Consider the following 18,584-nt stretch of genomic DNA (forward strand, 5'->3'; position numbering starts at 1 on the left):
AGTCGGATAGTAGATCATCAGAGTATTACTGGTATCCCCATCAGCAGAGATAGCTTCTCTGTACCGATTTAATTATTTCCATCAGATCAGCTCTCCATTTCCATTCTCTTGAGTAGAAGCCAAGCTCATGAAATCAATGCTCTTAACCCTTGAATCACAGTATTGACAAGATAAGTTACATTGTATACCTACCAAGGCTGTCATTTTCTTGCCAAGATTCAATGGCCAAGGCTGATGGGCTCCAATCAAGCTGTAAATAACTGCAAATTTATCATCTTTTGTAATGCAGCACCTTTGAAATTATTGTTGAAATATTGACTTGGAATTAAAGACAGTGCTTGCAATCTTGATGTGATTTTGTACAAGACCTATGTTATTGAGGAACTGGGAGACATCATTGGGGATGTTCTGAATATAGGGAAGACTGCTGATGTGAAAGTAAGATCATAGATTGTAAGAGTCTTGAACTTCAGGATTCTGAACTCGTATACATTTATAGATGTGCACAATTTGAATATCCATCTGCGTTTCATCTGCCTGGGGCAGTCAATATGAAAATAGAAAAAATATATCTTCAACTGAGTTCAATAGATTTCGAAGTTTATTCCCACATGGGTATATGGCGAGCCATCAACTTCTAGTTTATTTTCCTTGAATTTTTACGTTTTCAATGGCTGGCTTTAACTGGAAGAACTGCTGCGGGTGTCATGATATGGGTGCCACATAGAGTGCTGCAATTTCTAACATTCTTGCTTTTTCTTCCTTTTAGGAAATTGAAGCAATACTGGAAGAACCAGGTACTGTTGAAGATCAACTTGTAGTCAAAACACTTAGGCTCTCTCATTCCTCTCTCCCTGGTAGTAACTCCCCTCATTTTTCTCAGAAAATGCCCAAACATGGAAGCATTTTGTGGCAATGATTATTGGACAACACCACAGCAACAGGAAGAATGGAAAACTGAGGCAAAAACTGTCCACTTACTTTGTTTTAGCTGACTTGACCAATTTAATACTGAACGATGATGCAAACTTTGACAGCAATAGGCATGGCATGGGTAGTGTTTTGACATTATCTGATGAAATGTTGACTTTTTGAATTTTTAAGTCTGAATCATCTGAAGGAAAATCTACACTTGGCTTCTGAGTTAATTTATTATCGGTGGGAATGTTGCTATGAGAATCAATTTGTTCTGCATCCCGTCAAATGCAGGTTTTTTAGCTGCTCCATACTTTGCCCAGTTCATTTGATGTCTGAAATCTGTGATCAACTGCTTATTGCTTAGTCATGTCACCATACCATGATGATACAGCGCATAAAATCATAGAAATCTATAGCACCCGATGTTGTTTAAATGTAATTAAAAAAAACCTTTATATTCAGTTATTTAACCTGATGATAAATCTGAGATAACCTGGCTGTCTGGTGAGTTTATAGTTTTCTGTTCGTTTTAAAGGAGTTTATTCAAAGTTGTAATTTACTGCATATTTTTTTAACTAAGCCAAGTATCTTGAAACTGAATTAGTGAGAAGACAAAGTAATAGTTTACAAGGATAAAGAACCAATTGGTTGCACATGTTAACGATTGGAGTAGTAGGGCAGATGATTGTTGTGTCTGTAGTGTATAGAAGCTGAAAGTAATCAGTGAGAACATGGTCGACACAAAATGCTGGAGAAACTCAGCGGGTGAGGCAGCATCTATGGAGAGAAGGAATTGACGATGGTTCGGGTTGTTTCGGGAACATGGCATTTGCAGTAACTACAACTCGACAGTGGCGTGGCTCGCAGTTCATGAGCTAGGTGGGGTCTCCAAACTGTGGCCCGCGGGCCAATCCGGCCTGCCACAAGATTTTATCTAGCCCGCAGCAAGCTCTTAACCCGTTCCGTGCGGCGGGTTATTTAGCGGGTTCTGTGGCAGCACAGCGTGGAAACAGGTCCTTCGGCCCATCGAAGCGATGCCTGTACTCTCACTAGCACTATCCTACACACACTCGGGACAAATTCAATTAACCTGCAAAGGTGGAGTGTGGGAAGAAACTAGAGCACCTGGATAGAACCCACGCAGGTACAAACTCCGTACAGACAGCGCACGTAGTCAGGATGCAACCGGGTCTCTGGCGCTGCGAGGCAGCGACTCTGGCCCTACTCCTGTGTTGCAAAGGCAAGTTGTGCGGGATGGTAGCGTGGGGAGGGGGTGGAGTGGGGGAGCTAGTTGGCGGCAGGATCGGCCAGGGTTGGTGTGTTGCGGTCTCAACCCGTGAGGGTGACAACAGACAATAGGTGCAGGAGTAGGCCATTTGGCCCTTGGATCCAGCACCGCCATTCAATATGATCATGGCTGATCATCCACATTCTGTACCCCGTTCCTGCCTTCTCGCCATATCCCCTGACTCCGCTATCTTTAAGAGCTCTATCCAACTCTTTCTTGAAAGAATTCAGGAAATTACTCTCCACGGCCTTCTGAGGCAGAGAATTCCGCAGATTCACAACTCCCCGGGTGAAAAAGTTTTTCCTCATCTCCATTCTAAATGGCCTACCCCTAATTCTTAAACTGTGGCCCCTGGTTCTGGATACCCTCTACATTGGGAACATGTTTCCTGCCTCTAATGTGCCCAATCCCTTAATAATCTTAAGTTTCAATAAGATTCCCTCTCATCCTAAATTCCAGAATATACAAGCCCAGCCGCTCCATTCTATCAACATATGACAGTCCTGCCATCCCGGGAATTAACTTTGTGAACCTACGCTGCACTCGCTCAATAGCAAGAATGTCCTTCCTCAAATTTGGAGACCAAAACTGCATACAATACTCAAGGTGTGGTCTCACTGGGGCCCTGTACAAATGCAGAAGGACCTCTTTGCTCCTATACTCAACTCCTCTTGTTATGAAGGCCAACATGCCATTAGCTTTCTTCACTGCCTGCTGTACCTGTATGCTTACTTTCAGTAACTGATGAACAAGGACCCCCAGATCTCTTTGTACTTCCCCTATTCCCAATTTGACACCATTCAGATAATAATCTGCCTTCCTTTTTTTGCCACCAAGGTGGATAACCTCACATTTATCCACATTAAACTGCAACTGCCCACTCACCCAACCTGTCCAAGTCACCCTGCATCCTCATAGCATCCTCCTCACACTTCACACTGCCACCAGCTTTGTGTCATCTGCAAATTTGCTAATGTTACTTTTAATCCCTTCATCTAAATCATTAATGTATATTGTGTAGCTGCAGTCCCAGCACCGAGCCTTGCGGTATCCCACTAGTCACTGCCTGCCATTCTGAAAGGGACCCGTTAATCCCTACTCTTTGTTTCTTGTCTGCCAACCAATTTTCTTGTGTAAGCCGTGAACAGCTCCCGCTCTGGGGCGCCACACTGACCTAGTAGTCCCTTTGACCGGGTCTCCACCGATGTGTGCAGGCATGGCCAGGGGAATCCTTCCCCCCCCCCCCCCCCCCCCTCCTTCTCCCCCCCCCTCTCTCTCTCTCTCTCTCCTCCCCCCCCCCCCCCCCTCTCTCCCCTCCTCTCTCTCCCCCCCCCTCTCTCCCCCCCTCCCTTTCTGTCTCTCTCGCCAGCCCTGTGGAGATCGGTAGCCGGCTCTGTATGTGTGCCCGGTGGGTGAGCATTATGCGCGCTTGGGTCTTTGTTAATATGCCTGAGGGGTGATTACTGTGTGTGTGTGTGTGTGTGAGATGCGGAGAGTGAGAGAGCCTGAGTGTGTGTGTCGGTGTGCAGGTCTGTGTGTTTTGGTATGTGGGAGTCCAAGTGTGCGTATGCATTTCTCTGTGTGTGTGTGTGTTTCAGTGTATGTGTGACATTTCTTTATTTGTTCCTAATTTGCCAAATATATAATATGGCCCTCATGCTGAATAGTTTGGAGGCCCCTGAGCAAGAGCTTGAGATGCAGATATCAGGATAGAGAAACTTGTTCGAAAAGGCAGTTACATCCCTTAGATTTGGCTACAATTGAGAGGAAGCAAATAATTAGAGTAATTGAACACAAGTAAGGTAGAAATAATAATAATTATTGGTAAACGTTCAGAGGAGGTAATGAAATTGATGAGTTGTTACAGTGATAAATATAGTACAAAAACAGATCCTTCAACCAACCTACTTTGCACTATCAAGCACCCTATTCTCTCCATATTCCTATCATCCAGCACTCTCTCCAATTTTATCGCATTCACAATCTAGGACAATTTACAGTAACCAATTAACCTGCCAACTTCATATTTTTGGAATCTCATTCTCACTAATGTCTTCACAAAATTGGAGAGGGGGAGACCATTTAGTGTTGAGGAAAGAAACCACTGGTATGGTTAGACTAAAGATACATCTGTTGATTTGTACTAGTATTCCAAGTTGTATAGTTCAGAACTGCAGAAAATATGTAGAATAAGTACCATTGTTTCTTGTATCTTCCCAAACAAATTAACTTAACTAGCCGATTAATCACAGTGGTACTTTGCAAAAGAAAATACAATTATTTGAAATTGTATTGAGGTCTTATAATGAGACAAAATACGAGAAAATTTTGTGCACAAATATGTTAACATGGGCTTCTAAGAAACAAATGAAAAGCAAAGTTGAAACTAATAAACCATAAATAGTACATTGTATTAAGGAGAAGTTTTAAGAACTAAAATTACATCTTTTGAATTTAATTTTAAGTCTAAACAACTAGTATGTATCCGAGTCCCAATTCCGGTATTTGATTTTAGTTAATAAGGAAATGCTAATTTTCAGCTATGGTCCTATCATTTTGATCATGCGTATACGTGAGAAAGTCATATGCTGACAGTACTTTTTATGCTCCCTCAGTTTTCCAATCTCCCAGTGGGTAGGGGATTACACTAACTCCTCATGTATATTTGTTATATATGTTACAATTAAACCATGTGCTATTTATTCCATTAATCCCATAGAAAAAGAGAATGTAGCTGAGAATTCGGGGGAGGCTTGTAGTTCAGTTCCTACAGAGGAGAAGCCCCCTGAAGACCCTCGGGTATTGATGCAATATATGATTGATGTGGATGCTTGCGGTATGGAAAAGGAAGATGGAACCTTGCTTCCAGTGGAGGACAAAATTACGTTGGACGAGGGTAGTGACCTGGATGGACCCAAGATGGAGACCGAATGTGGACAGCCCAATGATGTTGAGAAGATGGACATGATTGAAAGTAAAGCGGAATGCTACCACCATGAAGCAGACGAGGGAGAGACTACGAAAACAGGAGTGGAGCCACTGCCAAGACCCGAGGAATATAAAACCAGTCCAAGGAGACCAGAAGATGAAGGTTCTGACAAAGCTGAAAAGAAAGAACCTTCGGTTGTAGAGGGCAGTGATCAGAAGAGGTTTGTTGTTTCTTAGTTCAAGATCAGATATTCAATCATGCTAAGATGATTCCAGTAAACTTGTCTTGTGAATTGGCAAACCCACTGCTGGTAATTTTTGAACAGATTTTATTTTAATTTTAAAAGCTCTTGCTAATCTCATCCCTGTATCATTGGAGGCTGCATTTGTTTATTCTTTCCACTTTCCTCCATCCTGCAGAGTTTGCAAGTAGGGATTTGCTCTCTGTGTTCTTCGCTGGTGGTATCAAAGTGTAATTGAGGCAATTCTTGTACAGATCTATTTGTAGCTGGGTCCAAAACATCTTTGATGTTCATCTCTGCAAACATAATTATAAGTGTTCACAGTGACATGCAGCTAATGATAGCTGTAATTCTTGGGTAGGTATTGGAGAATTGATCTAGTTGGAAGTGATAATGTTTTCTTTTAAGAACATTTAAATCAATTTATGAAAGTCTCATGAAATGCACCTTTGTGTCCTTAGCTCTGACGATGGAAAAAATATTAAGGATGTGGCAGGTGTAAAAGGTAAGTCATGTACTGTAGATTTAGTTCATCCTTTACTTTTTGGATTTGTGGGAAAATAAAGGAAATGGTGAAAATGTTGCATGTTTTAGAAATTACAGTTTAGTGTTGTTGTAATCAGCTACTGATGCAAATCAAAATAATACAATCACATCAGCATTTTGGCTCAACAAGATGCGTGGAGGATGTTTCCCTGGCTCGGGAGCCTAGAGCTTGGAGTCTGTTTCCAAACAGGCCAGTCCATCTACAACTCACATGACGAGAAGTGCCTCAAACTCAAACATTGATCCAAATAAAGGACAGAACATAGGACAGGCCCTTCGGCCAACCATGTCTGTGCCGGCCTATCTAACTAACCCCATCTATTATACATTTACATTATTCATGATCTTTCGCATCACTACATTTATGTAGTAACAACAGAATCAATCGTCAGCATCAGTGAGAAGAAACTCTTAACGTTTCAAGCCAGTTATCATGAGAACATCCCTTTAACTTCATTATTATAAACTCTGCGATTCGAACAGTGAACTCCTCTGCCTCTATGCCGACTAATAAAATACTTAAAACCTTTGACTAAGCAGGTAGTGTTTTTTTTGGGTGAGGCGGTTGCATCATTGCTTCCATTTTTCACAATTCTGAGCCTGGGCGCTAAGGGAGTGAGGCTTTACATTTTGAAAATCATTTATAATCTTAGATTGTTTTCTTGCATTGTCAATATAAAATTCCATGCCCACAGAAGTTGTGGAAGTTAAAGGGACCAGGCTACCCCTTGTGCCATATTAACCATGCAAATATGATTACACAAATGAAGTGAAGGTACAGTAAACCCTCGTTTTAACCGTCCCTTTATAACGGATTTTGGTTATAGCAGACGATCCTGCTGAAGCCACCTTGGCTTGCAAGATGCACCAGTGACCCTTTCTTCATCCACTGCATGGTCCAATTAGATTAGATTGGATTAGATTAGATTCCTTTATTTGTCATTCAGACATTTTGGTCTGTACGAAATTTCGTTGCCTGCAGTCATACATATAATAATAATAAAAGAGCCACTGTCGTGCCGCTGCCGATCGGAACGCCTGTTGATGTTTAGTAGAGAGTAGAGTGTTTAATTTGTTCATGATGATATATGTATTTTTATTTCTATTTATTTTTTACTGCACACTGAGTGAACACTGGTTGAGCAACATATTTTTGTTTTCTCTGGGTATGTGAGTACTCGGGAAAATGATAATAAAGATATACTTGATACTTGATAAATAACAAAACACACAATAAACACAAATTAACATCCACCACAGTGAGTTCACCAGGCACCTCCTCACTGTGATGGAGGCAAAAGTCTTAAAGTCTCTGTCTCTTCCCTCCTTGTTCTCCCTCTGCGCTGAGGCGATCCAGGCCTCCGATGTTGTTACACCACAGGGCGATGGTAAGTCAGTCCCGCGGCTCACCCGAGCACCGCGAACGGGCCGGTTCAAGCTCCGCGGCCCGGGGTGGTCAAAGCTGCTGAAGATGTGACTGTTGTGGCTCGCGTTGTAGCCCCTGGGAACAATATTTTCTTCAGGCCACCGACGACACGCTCAGTCACCATGAGCCCACCTCCCCTCTCACCAGCTACTGCTTCGTTCAGCCTTATTTCCACCTCAACCTTCCACTGCTGTCGTCTCCTCCTCCTGTCGCTCTGTCCATTCGGCCTCTTTCCCCCCCCCCATTACCACTACTGCCTCCTTCTCCCCCAAAGTTCCTGACATACTCCACCTTGGAAGATGTCGGCAACTGCAGGGGAGAAGAAAGAGGAAGTGGCGGGGGAGCAGACAAAGCGATGGGTGAGAGGAGAGGGAGCCTAACGGTCACCAAGCGTGTCCTGTCGGTGGCAGCGGCCTGACGAAAGCGCTGCTGGCCAGGGTCTACAACTTGAGCCGCAACAACAGCCATGTCAACCGGTAATGAAAAGCTTGCAGGCCAACGGCAGCGGTACCTTATTTTAAGGTGAAACGAAACAATGTGCTGGAGTAGCTCAGCAAACTGAATCAGTCTGAAGAAGGGTCCCAGCATCATCTATTAACGTTTCCCCAGCGATGCTGCCTGACATGTGGAGTTACTCTAGCACTAGTGTTATTTCACCTTAAAAGTACACCTTTTGTGTATTAAGCACCATCTGCATTTCTTTGTTTCAACTACACGCAATGATAATATCTTACTCTGTTATAGCCGACAATTGGTAATATTGACAACAACCACCCCCCCCCACCTAAAGGCTGTTACAATGAAGGTTTACTGTGTTTCTGAATAAATAATTTTCTCCAGTTATCTGTGTCTAGTCTTTACTGTGATTAATGATTACTCTAATTAATGAGACCAATTTACAATTCAGGTGAACCTGGTTCCAGTAGATCCTCGGATGCTACAGGCACGAACCTTTGGGTGAGTGGTCTGTCCTCCACTACCAGGGCATCCGACTTGAAGAATCTCTTCAGTAAATATGGCAAGGTAAGAGCGGAGAATTATTTTTTACATCATTAGAATTGACGAAGTTGATGGGAAAGGGGCTTGTAGCAATATCTCACATTTTCAGGAAGTTCCAAAATGATTTACAGTGAATGGATTGATATCATTGTATGTAGTTCTTCTTATCCTATAGGCTAGGTAGAAACTTTGACACTGCTGCTTGTTTACAACAAATGTGCCTAAATATTGAAAATGTTGCATGTGAATATTCTATGAAAACAAGTACAATTTAACATCAATAAATGGAATGTATACAGGTGATTTGTGCAAAAGTCGTAACAGATGCTCGTAATCCTGGTGCACGCTGCTATGGATTCATAACCATGTTGGTACCCGAGAATGCAACAGAATGCATCTCATCCTTGAATCAGTCTGAACTAAATGGACAAACTATCACTGTCGAAATGGTGAGTAGTTAATTTATCAACTACTTATATGACATTTTTACTAAAATGCTTCATGCATCAATTTGATTCTGAAGAAAATGAGTGGACAAAAAAAGTCTGAGAATTTATACATTGGCATTAGGCTAGGTAATGGCATACATGATTCTCTATTCCCATAGCTTAATTTTCTGTGCTTAATGTTACATGCTTCTATTATTGCAGTTATAGCCTCTGGACTCAAGTTCCGCATACATTTGGTGATATTTACTTTGCAGCTTCTGCACTGTTCTTCAGTTCCAGTTTGCTTGCTGAGAGGCATCTAGTGGGTCTTATGCCAATAGCTGCAAGAGACTAAATTATTTAATTAGCCCATTAGAGGGTCACTAGAGCTAATTTTATTTAGTAAGGAAGGGAAATGCTTCTCTTCTCAGCATGCGGAAGGATATTGAGAACTGTAAATCTTGGACAACTGGCCCTTCTCAGTAGGAGATTGTCTAATTAATGGGTCGTCCATGTCAGTGGTCAATTGTTGTGGAAAATTCAAGGAATAGGCTTGAAATAAATACTTGTATTGAGGATACTCATTAATTTGATGAGAGATTTTGTCAGTAGTAATCGGCGCATTATGACTCTTTTCCGATCATTTTCATTTCAATTTGTGGTCTTACATTTTTTTTCAATAAACTTAGAATTCATCATCAGAAATAATCATTAAGAATCTCAACAGATTACATCTAATTATAATGCACAAGAGTACAATGAGGTTCAATGATTTATTTGTGGTTCATTATAAAGATTAGGAATTTGGTTATTTCAACTTTCTTAAGAAAGGGTAATAATGGAAGCCATATCCATTAGGTTTTGTCCAGATGACAGTTGAACCTCACAGGAATGAGTGAATATCTGAGGATTTTAGGAATATTAATAGAGAAAGTGTAAATGGGGCTCATGTAATGTATGGAATTTGGGATTTTCTTCCCCTGATTATTGGATCATTCAAGGAGTAGGTAATGAATGTGATATGGATGAAGAACTCATTACAATACCACTTTAAAGTCTTAATATGTTGATATCCTTAGGCTAAAAGCGAACCTAGCTGTAAGAAGCGTACAGAGCAGAAAGGAGAAAATGTCGACGCGCTCTCCAAAATAAATATCAGCCAAAAAAGTGGGAATGATGGAGATTACTCCAGAGATAAGTAAGTAGCTGTGATCAATATCTCTTTGGTGTCAGTCAAACATCTTCTGTTGCAGACATTTCAATGCTATTAGTTAGGCACATTTATTATCCTTGATCAAGTAGTGCAGCAACCCCAGAGTTGAATAGAGGCAATTTTCCTGTAAATTCTTTGCTCAGTCTGGCTGGAGGAGAGCCCTCCTTTGCTCACATGCCCTGCCTTTTCTTATGTCTTTGTGCAAATCCTGGGTTGCTTCTGTTCGTCAGTTATTAAGGTCTCCTCTCTCATTAGTTGCTAATTCCTGCAATACCACTCCTAAATCTGAGGTCATTCTCTATTTTTCCCATCTTGATTTGACTAAAAGGCATTGACATAAATGTAAAATCATCCTGCATATAAATACGCCATTCGATAGCCATGTCTATGCCAATCATAATGCCTATCTATACTAATGACATTTGCCTGCATTAATTCCATATCACTTTTTGTCGTGTTCATTCAAGTAACTATCTAGACTATAGATGCCTGTATGAAATGTAGTTACTGTTCCTGCCTCCACCAACAATTTTGGCAGCTCATTCCACATACAAAGTACTTGTGAAAAATCTGCTCCAGATCTATGTAAACCTCTCATCTTAAACCTATTTATCATAGAAACATAGAAAATAGGTGCAGGAGGAGGCCATTCGGCCCTTTGAGCCAGCACCGCCATTCATTGTGATCATGGCTGATCGTCCCCAATCAATAACCCGTGCCTGCCTTCTCCCCATATCCCTTGATTCCACTAGCCCCTAGAGCTCTATCTAACTCTCGCTTAAATCCATCCAGTGATTTGGTCTCCACTGCCCTCTGTGGCAGGGAATTCCACAAATTCATGGCTCTGGGTGAAAACGTTTTTTTTCACCTCAGTCTTAAATGGCCTCCCCTTTATTCTAAGACTGTGGCCCCTGGTTCTGGACTCACCCAACACTGGGAAAAGTTTTCCTGCATCTAGTTTATCCAGTCCTTTTATAATTTTATATGTTTCTATAAGATTATCCTTCTAAACTCCAGTGAATACAAGCATAGTCTTTTCAATCTTTCCTTGTATGACAGTCCTGCCATCCCAGGGATCAATCTTGTGAACCTACGCTGCACTGCCTCAATCACAAGGATGTCCTCAAATTAGGAGACTCTTTTTTAGGAGACTTTTCTTTTAGCATTAGACATCCTTACCTTGGGAAAAAGACACTGGCTATCTTCCCTATCTCAGCATCATCATTTTATATACATCTATCGTGTCTTCCTTTGCACCAGGGGGAAAAAAAAGACACAGCCTATCCAAACTCTCCATGTAATTCAAGGCCTTCAATCCAGGCAACATAATATAATGGTGAACATTGAATTCTCCTATTTCGGGTGACCTGTTATACCCCTTTGTTCCATTGTATCTCCTTCTGATCTATCCAGGCACTCTCACACTAGCCCTTCTTTCTGACCCCCTCACTATACCTCTGTCAATTGGGTTATTTCCCCTATCCGAATAGACCAGCCCCCACACACTCCCCTCCTCCACAATTTCTGTCTGCCCACTTTCCTTACCTTACTTGGTTTCACTCTTTCTTATCAGATTCCAAAACTTGCAGCTGTTTTTATCTCCCAATTTCTGTCCATCTCTACCCTTCCCTCCCCCAATTTCATCTGCTACTCAACCACTCCACCTGGATCCACCTATTGCTTGTCAGCTTTTATCTTTCAACCCTCGTACTTTAAAGCTATGCCACTAGTCTTTGACATTTTCATCCTGAGAAACAGGATCTGTCTGTCTACCCTATCGACGCTTCTATTAATTTTATATATGGCTGTCAGGTCTTCCCTCAGCCTCCGGCACTCCAGCATAAAACAATCCAGTTTTGTCAAGCTTCTCGCTAATATCCTCTAACCCAGGCATTATTCTGGTGTACCACTTTGGCACTTTCTCCAAAACCTTCACTTTCTTCCTGCGATCAGAACTGCACACAATACTCCAAATGTGGCCACCCCATTTTATAAAGCTGGAATACCATTTTCTGACTGTTATGCTCAATGCCCAACTGATGAAACCAAGCATACCATAGCCTTCCTTAACACTTTCTCTACGTGTCACCACTATCAGGGAGCTATGGAACCAAAGGTTCCCCTGTGCACCGATGCTGTTAAGGTTCGTGCCATTAACTGTACACTACTCACATTCAACCTATCTCACACTTGCTCAGATTAAACTCCATCTGCCGTTTTTCTACCCGTTTCTGCAATTGTTCCATATCCTGCTGCATCTCTTGACAGCCGTCCTCACTCCTACATTTCCACCAATCACCTGGAAACTTACTAACCAGCCCTTCTGAACTTATGTACAAATCGTCCATCGCAAAAGGCAGCAGTCCCTGCATAAATCCCTGCATAAAACCCTGCATAAATCCTTGTGAATCACCACTGGTCACAGAACTCCAGCTATCACGTCCCTCTGTCTTCTACGGGTAAGCCAGTTCTGATCCAAACTACCAAGTCGCTTTGGATCCGATGCATGTTAATCAACTGGATTGGCCTATTGTGAGAGACTTTATCAAATGCCCTTAATAAAATTTATGTAGATAACATCCACGCCCCTACTCTCATCAACCGCTGACTGCATACAATACTCAGGTTTGGCTGAAGGAGTTTTTGCTCAACTGTAACTTGAAATCAAAACTTGTATTCAGTGCCTAAGCTGATAAAGGCAAGCATGCCAAGTACCCTCTTTGCCAACATTTCTGCTTGTGTTGCCAATATCGGGGTACTTGTACCCCTTAGTGTCTATTCAACCACACTCCCCCGGGCCCTGTCATTTACTGCAAATGTTCTATCTTAATTTAACTTTCCAAAATGCACCCGTGCACTTGGTTTAAATGTCATCTGATATTTCTTTGCCCATTTTCCTAGTTGGTTTGTATCCGATTGTAACCTTTGACAACCATCTTTGCTAAAGGTGCACTAGTTATCATTCATTACCTCACCTACAGCAAATGTGGCTGCTTTATATTTCATTGGATGTAGCTGTTCTAGTTTCATGAAGTGTGTTATGCAGTAACCATTTCAACCATGTCAGGTCAATGTAATTGTATGCAGCATTGGCCAGCATTCTTGGCCACTGCACCTTTAAATATAACTGCACAATTTATGCAGCTTTGGCAAAGTGGGATGTTTTATTGGCCAGTGCACCCTTTATTACAATACAAATAAATCAGCAAGCTATTTGTCTTTGTGCTGTTAGTGACCTGATTTGTAGTTATTTGACTGTTAACTTCAAGACCTGACATAATTTAAGTGGCTGATAGGACCTGTCTAATCTCACACATTTAGTGAAGATATCAGCACATGTATGAGGAAGTAGAACTGTATCGTGGAATCATTTTGAGATGGCAAGAATAGATGACTAACTCTAACTGAATACTTTGAAGAGGACAGTGTGATTGATCTGGTTGATGTGGACTTCAGTAAACCCTTTGACAGGATCCCACATCAAAAGTTGGTCCAAAAACCTGGAGACCAGGGGACCTAAGACAAGTTGGCAAATTGAAGTTGCAAATGCCTTGGTAATAGAGAGCAGGGTGATACTGGAGGGTTGTTTTTGATTGGTAGACTGACTCACAGGCTACCTTAGAGATTAGTGCTGGTTCACTTCTGGTTTGTTATACATAGAGCTGCACAGTACAGAGATAGGCCCTTGGTCTGACTCCTGCAGGTCTACAAGTTGCCTAACTTGACTGTGATTAAATAAAGGTCACTTCTATCCTGCTGTGAAATAGTAAATAAGCACATACTGCACATGAAATACTGTAGTCAAGAATGAAGAGTATATCTGTGAAATTAGTGAGGCTTGATCTAATAATTTGAGTATATTTCAGGTCATCGGTCACTGGAAAAGGTGGGAACAGAAAGGACAATGAAGGAGGCGCCAGAAAAATGTTTGGGAGAAAAGGCAGAAGACGGGCAAAGGATGTTGTGCACACACCATACTCAAGTAAGGAAACCCGAGAGAAAAGTATATGAGCAGTGATGGCTGAGTTGGCATTTTATGTTGCAATGAAACTTCATTATTGATTGAAGACCCCAATTTGCTTCCAGTAAAAGACATAACTGAAATACAAGAACAAGGCGTGTAGACCCTCGGGTTTGTTTGACATTTAGTTACCTTGTTAGTAATGCGTGCCTCAGTATAAATCAGGACAGCAGCTGGTAGAGCTGCTGCCTCAGTACCAGAGACCATCCTGGCCTCCAGTGCTTTCTGTGCGAAGTTTGCACATTCTCTCTGTGACTGCATGTTTCTTCCGAGTGTTTCGGTTTCTTCCCACATCCCAAAGACGTGTGGTTTTGTAGGTTATAAATTGCTGTTATAACTTGCTCCGATTGTGTAGGGAGTGGATGCAAATGTGGCATAACAAACAATTAGTGTAATCAATGGACGGAGTGGACTTGGTGGGCCGAAGGGCCTGCTTCAAGGTTAGTTTATTGTCGCATGTACCAATTAAGGTACAGTGAAATTCGAATTGCCATACAGCCATACTAAAAACAAAAGCAACAAGACACACAACTACATAAAAGTTAACATAAACACCCCCCACAGTGGATTCCCCACGTTCCTCACTGTGATGGAAGGCAATAATGTTCCAAACTTCTTCCTCTTTATTCTCCCGTGGTCGGGCCAATCGAATCTCCCGCGTCCGGGCGATCGGAGCTCCCGTGTCGGGGTGGTCGAAGCTCCTGCAGCTTGGTGTTCCTGCAGTTGGTCTCTGACCAGAGACCGAGAGCTCCGTGATGGTAAGACCGCAGGCTCCCGTGGTAGAGCTCAGTGGTCGATCCCTGACAAACGGATCGCGGGCACCGTGATGTTAAGTCCGCAGGCACCTGCATTGGAGCTCTCGAAGTCAGTCTCCAGCAAAGGCCACCAACTCCTCGATGTTAGGCCGCATTGCAGACGGAGATACGATACAGAAAAAAATCGCATCTCTGTCGAGGTAAGAGGTTAGAAAAAGTTTCCCCCAACTCCCGCCACCCCCCACATAAAACAAGCTAAAGAACACTAATAACATACATTTAACACATACAAACAACAATAAAAGAAGGAAGGGACAGGCAGACTGTTGGCAAGGCAGCCATTGCAAGTTTTATCTCTAAATTCAATTTTCCATCATATACTCAATACCTTTGTATACAGTAAAAATTGGTGGAGATTTTCAAATGATTCCTGGTATCCACTCATTATTCTGTTTGAGAAAATGCTTCTTGTTTTCAGTGTTAAACGGTCTTTCTCTTATTTTAATTTTTGCATTTTGGTTTTGTAGTCTTCCAAAAGGAGAACTTGTATTATTTATGCATTGATTAAAACAAAAAATCAGTCATTTTCAATATTGATTAGATTGAGATAAAGACCACCACTATGTAACGTGGCCTTATTTAACGCCAAGCACTAGCAATGTCTAATATATTATTTCTATTGCTTGATGCTTCAGTGTAATTAGTTCTCTCTCAAATTGAGTAACTACAAGTGCAAAAAGAGGGGGATAAAAGCAGCAGATTTGTTTTTTTTTAGTTTAGTAGTTTTTTCATCCCAATCTTTTCTCTTCAGTAGACCTTTTCATTCTTAGACACTATTGCTATTAAAATTGATAATTGTGTTTAAGACAATTAAATAATGCGGAGCCCATTATTTATCCTTATCTCTCTTGAGAATGTATTGCTGAGATACTTATTGAACCATAGCAGACACTGAGGCAAAGAGCTGCTTGGTAGGGTATTACAGTGACAGGGATGGAATGGTGATATAAAGTAATTGTGCCCATATTCTGGCCAAGGCTGAATGAAAGAAGATTTAGTGCAACTTAATTTTGAACTACATTTCTCTATAAACAAAGCCATGTGTATTTAATTCTCCTTTTTATTCATTTTAATTAAGGGTGTGTGTACCAACACCCCACTTAGCATCTTACTCTATTTAGTTCAAGCCTCCGTTATCCTTCCAAGTCAAAGTACATTACTTGACACTTACATGTGTTTCTACCTTTTATTTCCCTGTCTCTTGATGTATAATTTGGTCTGTATCAACTTCATGCAGTCAAATATTATCAATAAGTGCAGTTATGCCAAAGTCTATCCCTATCCTCAGATTTCAGCGGTAATAACAAATACGTGTTTTTAATGTGAGGTTATATTAATTTAAAGCTCTTTGAGTTTTGACTGCAACCCTTAAAGGTAAAAGGAATGTTATGCAATATTCTGACAAATTATGTGTTTCATATTTTCTGTATAGTAAGAACATCTGTGAAGGTTTTGATTGACATCTCAACTTTTCATTTTTCTCTAGGAATTCAAGCTCCAGAGAGAAGGAGATGGGTAGGTCTCTGAGCATGAGAATTCCCTGTCTTCAGTTGCTGCAGCTAAACTCAAAGCATTATGGTTTGAAGGGAGTAAACTGTACATTAGTATGAGGATCATATTGAGGCAATTTCTGGAATTGAAATGTGAATTGTTAACATGGGATGTTTCCAATTAACTAACTTGTAGAAAGGAATCATCAAACTTTGGGACCAACAATGTTCGTGCTGTCATAGCTATAACTGACTTTGAGTAAACTGTCCTGTGCCTGTCATTTAAAAGGTGGCAGTGGTGCTAGTCATTCATGATTTTCGCACCCTGAGATACAATAGCACTTTGTTCACTCAGTAATCATGCAATTGAGAAGACAGTGTGACTTTACTGTTGGAAGCTGAAGGCCAGCATTAATTGTTTTTTGATATTATCCCCATGGTATTCAGAGGTTGATATAGCCTTTTGTGGAAGATAGAATGGAGGGTTACCAGAAGGAATTGGTTAGAACAGAGATGACTGCTGTGGTGTCTACCTGTGTTCAGTGAGTTGTGGAGAGAGACAGCTTGGAAGCATGCCCTTTGGTCCACTGAGTCTGTGCTGACAATCAAGCATCCATTTTTACTCTAATCTTACCCAAATCTTTCTTATTCTTCCCGTTCTGCTAAGAATTACTGTGGTCTGAAGTAGCTGGAGGTGATTTATTCCATTGGTTCTTTTCTACATTTCTTTCTCCTAATATTTATTTTTGCTTTGTTGATTTGTTCATGAGGCGTGAGCTTTCTTCATCACAATATTACAGCTGATCAGGGTATTGCCTTAAATATTCTTGTACTATGGTTGGCTTGAAATACATAAAGTCCAATATTTCATAGGATTGTAAAGCTAGTGAAGTGGTGTGTATAACATGTTGTCCATTAGCCATGATCCAGATGATGTACACTATGTTAATGTGCCAACCAAAGCAAACTGTGTGGCAATTCTAGTTTGTTTTCTGATGCCTTTGACTGGATCTAATACTTTTTTTTGGGGTGGGGGATTAAACAGACAGGGTCCAGAAATCGTCAAAGAAGATCTCGCAGCAGAGATAGAGGAAGAGATGTTATGTCCTTTCAAGAGCTTATAGAAAGGAGAGAAAGGGATCGGCATCGGAGCAGACGTAAAGAATTTGAGAGGTACAGGTGGGTACAGTTGCTGTATCTTATAAGGTGTAAATGCCTGGAATAGAAGGAGAATATATCTAACTTTTAATGCTTATATAAATACATTTTGTAACTTCTTGAGATGAGCAGTTTAAAATGGGGAGGAACATTTATGTAATAGGGTATCCTTATGAAGTTTAGCAAGTCAGGTAGCATCTCTGGAAAGGGAAATGGACTGAACATTTTGGGTCAAAGACCCTTCGGATCTGGGAAAGTTGCAGAAAGGATTGGGGATGGGGGAGGAGAATCTCTGTGTTAGAATGAGACTCGGGTTGCTGTGGGATAAGTCCTCTGGTCAAATGGGGCAGTTGGAGAGCAAATAACAGCGTATAAGCCGCTTCAAATAGCAGCTCAGTGGAACATGCCGAACAGGTCAAGGTCTGCTAATATAGAGGAAAATAAGTTCTGATGTGCCAAGCAAAGGATTTGCAGCAGGAATGGCCAGCTCTGTTAAGGATGGAGAAAGCAAGTTACCTGCAGCTGCATAATCTGATATTGAGTCTAAAAGGCTGGATGGAAAATGAGGTGCTATTCCTCAACGGTTGAGCTCAATTATAACCATGCAGGAGTTTGACTATACTACAGACTACAGAGTAGGAATAGTTCACTCGAAACCTGAAGTTTTTGCTGAGGTAATTGTAACCTCAAATCTTCTTTCCTTTCTACCTTTTGTAATTGTTTGCGTCCCTACTAATCAGCTATTTAACTACTCCTGCTTTAAGTATTCAAAGGCTGTCTGTCTCAGAGGACCGTGAAATAGAGTTCCAAAGATTCATTCCCCTCAGAATAAATTGGTTCTTCTTAGACTTGATTGGAGTTAGTACCATTTTCTTTGAAGAATGCTCCTTAACTATAGATTTTCACATGGTACACAAAGTCAAAGTCAGTTTTATTCGTCACATACACCCAAAGGTGCAGTGAAATTAATTTGCCAGCACCGATGCAATTAAAAAGAGCACAAAATACACAATAAGATTTAACACAAAGATACTGGTTCGCTTAACTTCATTGATGATACAACTGCTGATGCTAGTGGCATAATTAATTCTGAAGTGCATAGACACATCCTA

General features: G+C 41.2%; 1 protein-coding gene across 4 annotated transcripts in view; it reads left to right on the forward strand.

The window, feature by feature from the left end:
- LOC129711214 (scaffold attachment factor B1-like) overlaps nt 1–18,584 on the forward strand; it is a 68,320-nt gene that overhangs the window by 29,901 nt on the left and 19,835 nt on the right. For 3 of the 4 annotated variants that reach the window (XM_055658696.1, XM_055658693.1, XM_055658695.1), the window contains exons 6-14: nt 770–797; nt 4,926–5,355; nt 5,838–5,881; nt 8,256–8,371; nt 8,647–8,796; nt 9,855–9,973; nt 13,855–13,970; nt 16,311–16,339; nt 17,360–17,493. In XM_055658696.1, coding sequence (XP_055514671.1) covers nt 770–797; nt 4,926–5,355; nt 5,838–5,881; nt 8,256–8,371; nt 8,647–8,796; nt 9,855–9,973; nt 13,855–13,970; nt 16,311–16,339; nt 17,360–17,493 — 1,166 coding nt within the window. The remainder of the gene's footprint in view (nt 1–769; nt 798–4,925; nt 5,356–5,837; nt 5,882–8,255; nt 8,372–8,646; nt 8,797–9,854; nt 9,974–13,854; nt 13,971–16,310; nt 16,340–17,359; nt 17,494–18,584) is intronic. The other variant, XM_055658694.1, reaches the window with a different exon arrangement.

Source organism: Leucoraja erinacea, chromosome 29, assembly GCF_028641065.1.
Source record: "Leucoraja erinacea ecotype New England chromosome 29, Leri_hhj_1, whole genome shotgun sequence".
Classification (NCBI taxonomy): domain Eukaryota; kingdom Metazoa; phylum Chordata; class Chondrichthyes; order Rajiformes; family Rajidae; genus Leucoraja; species Leucoraja erinaceus.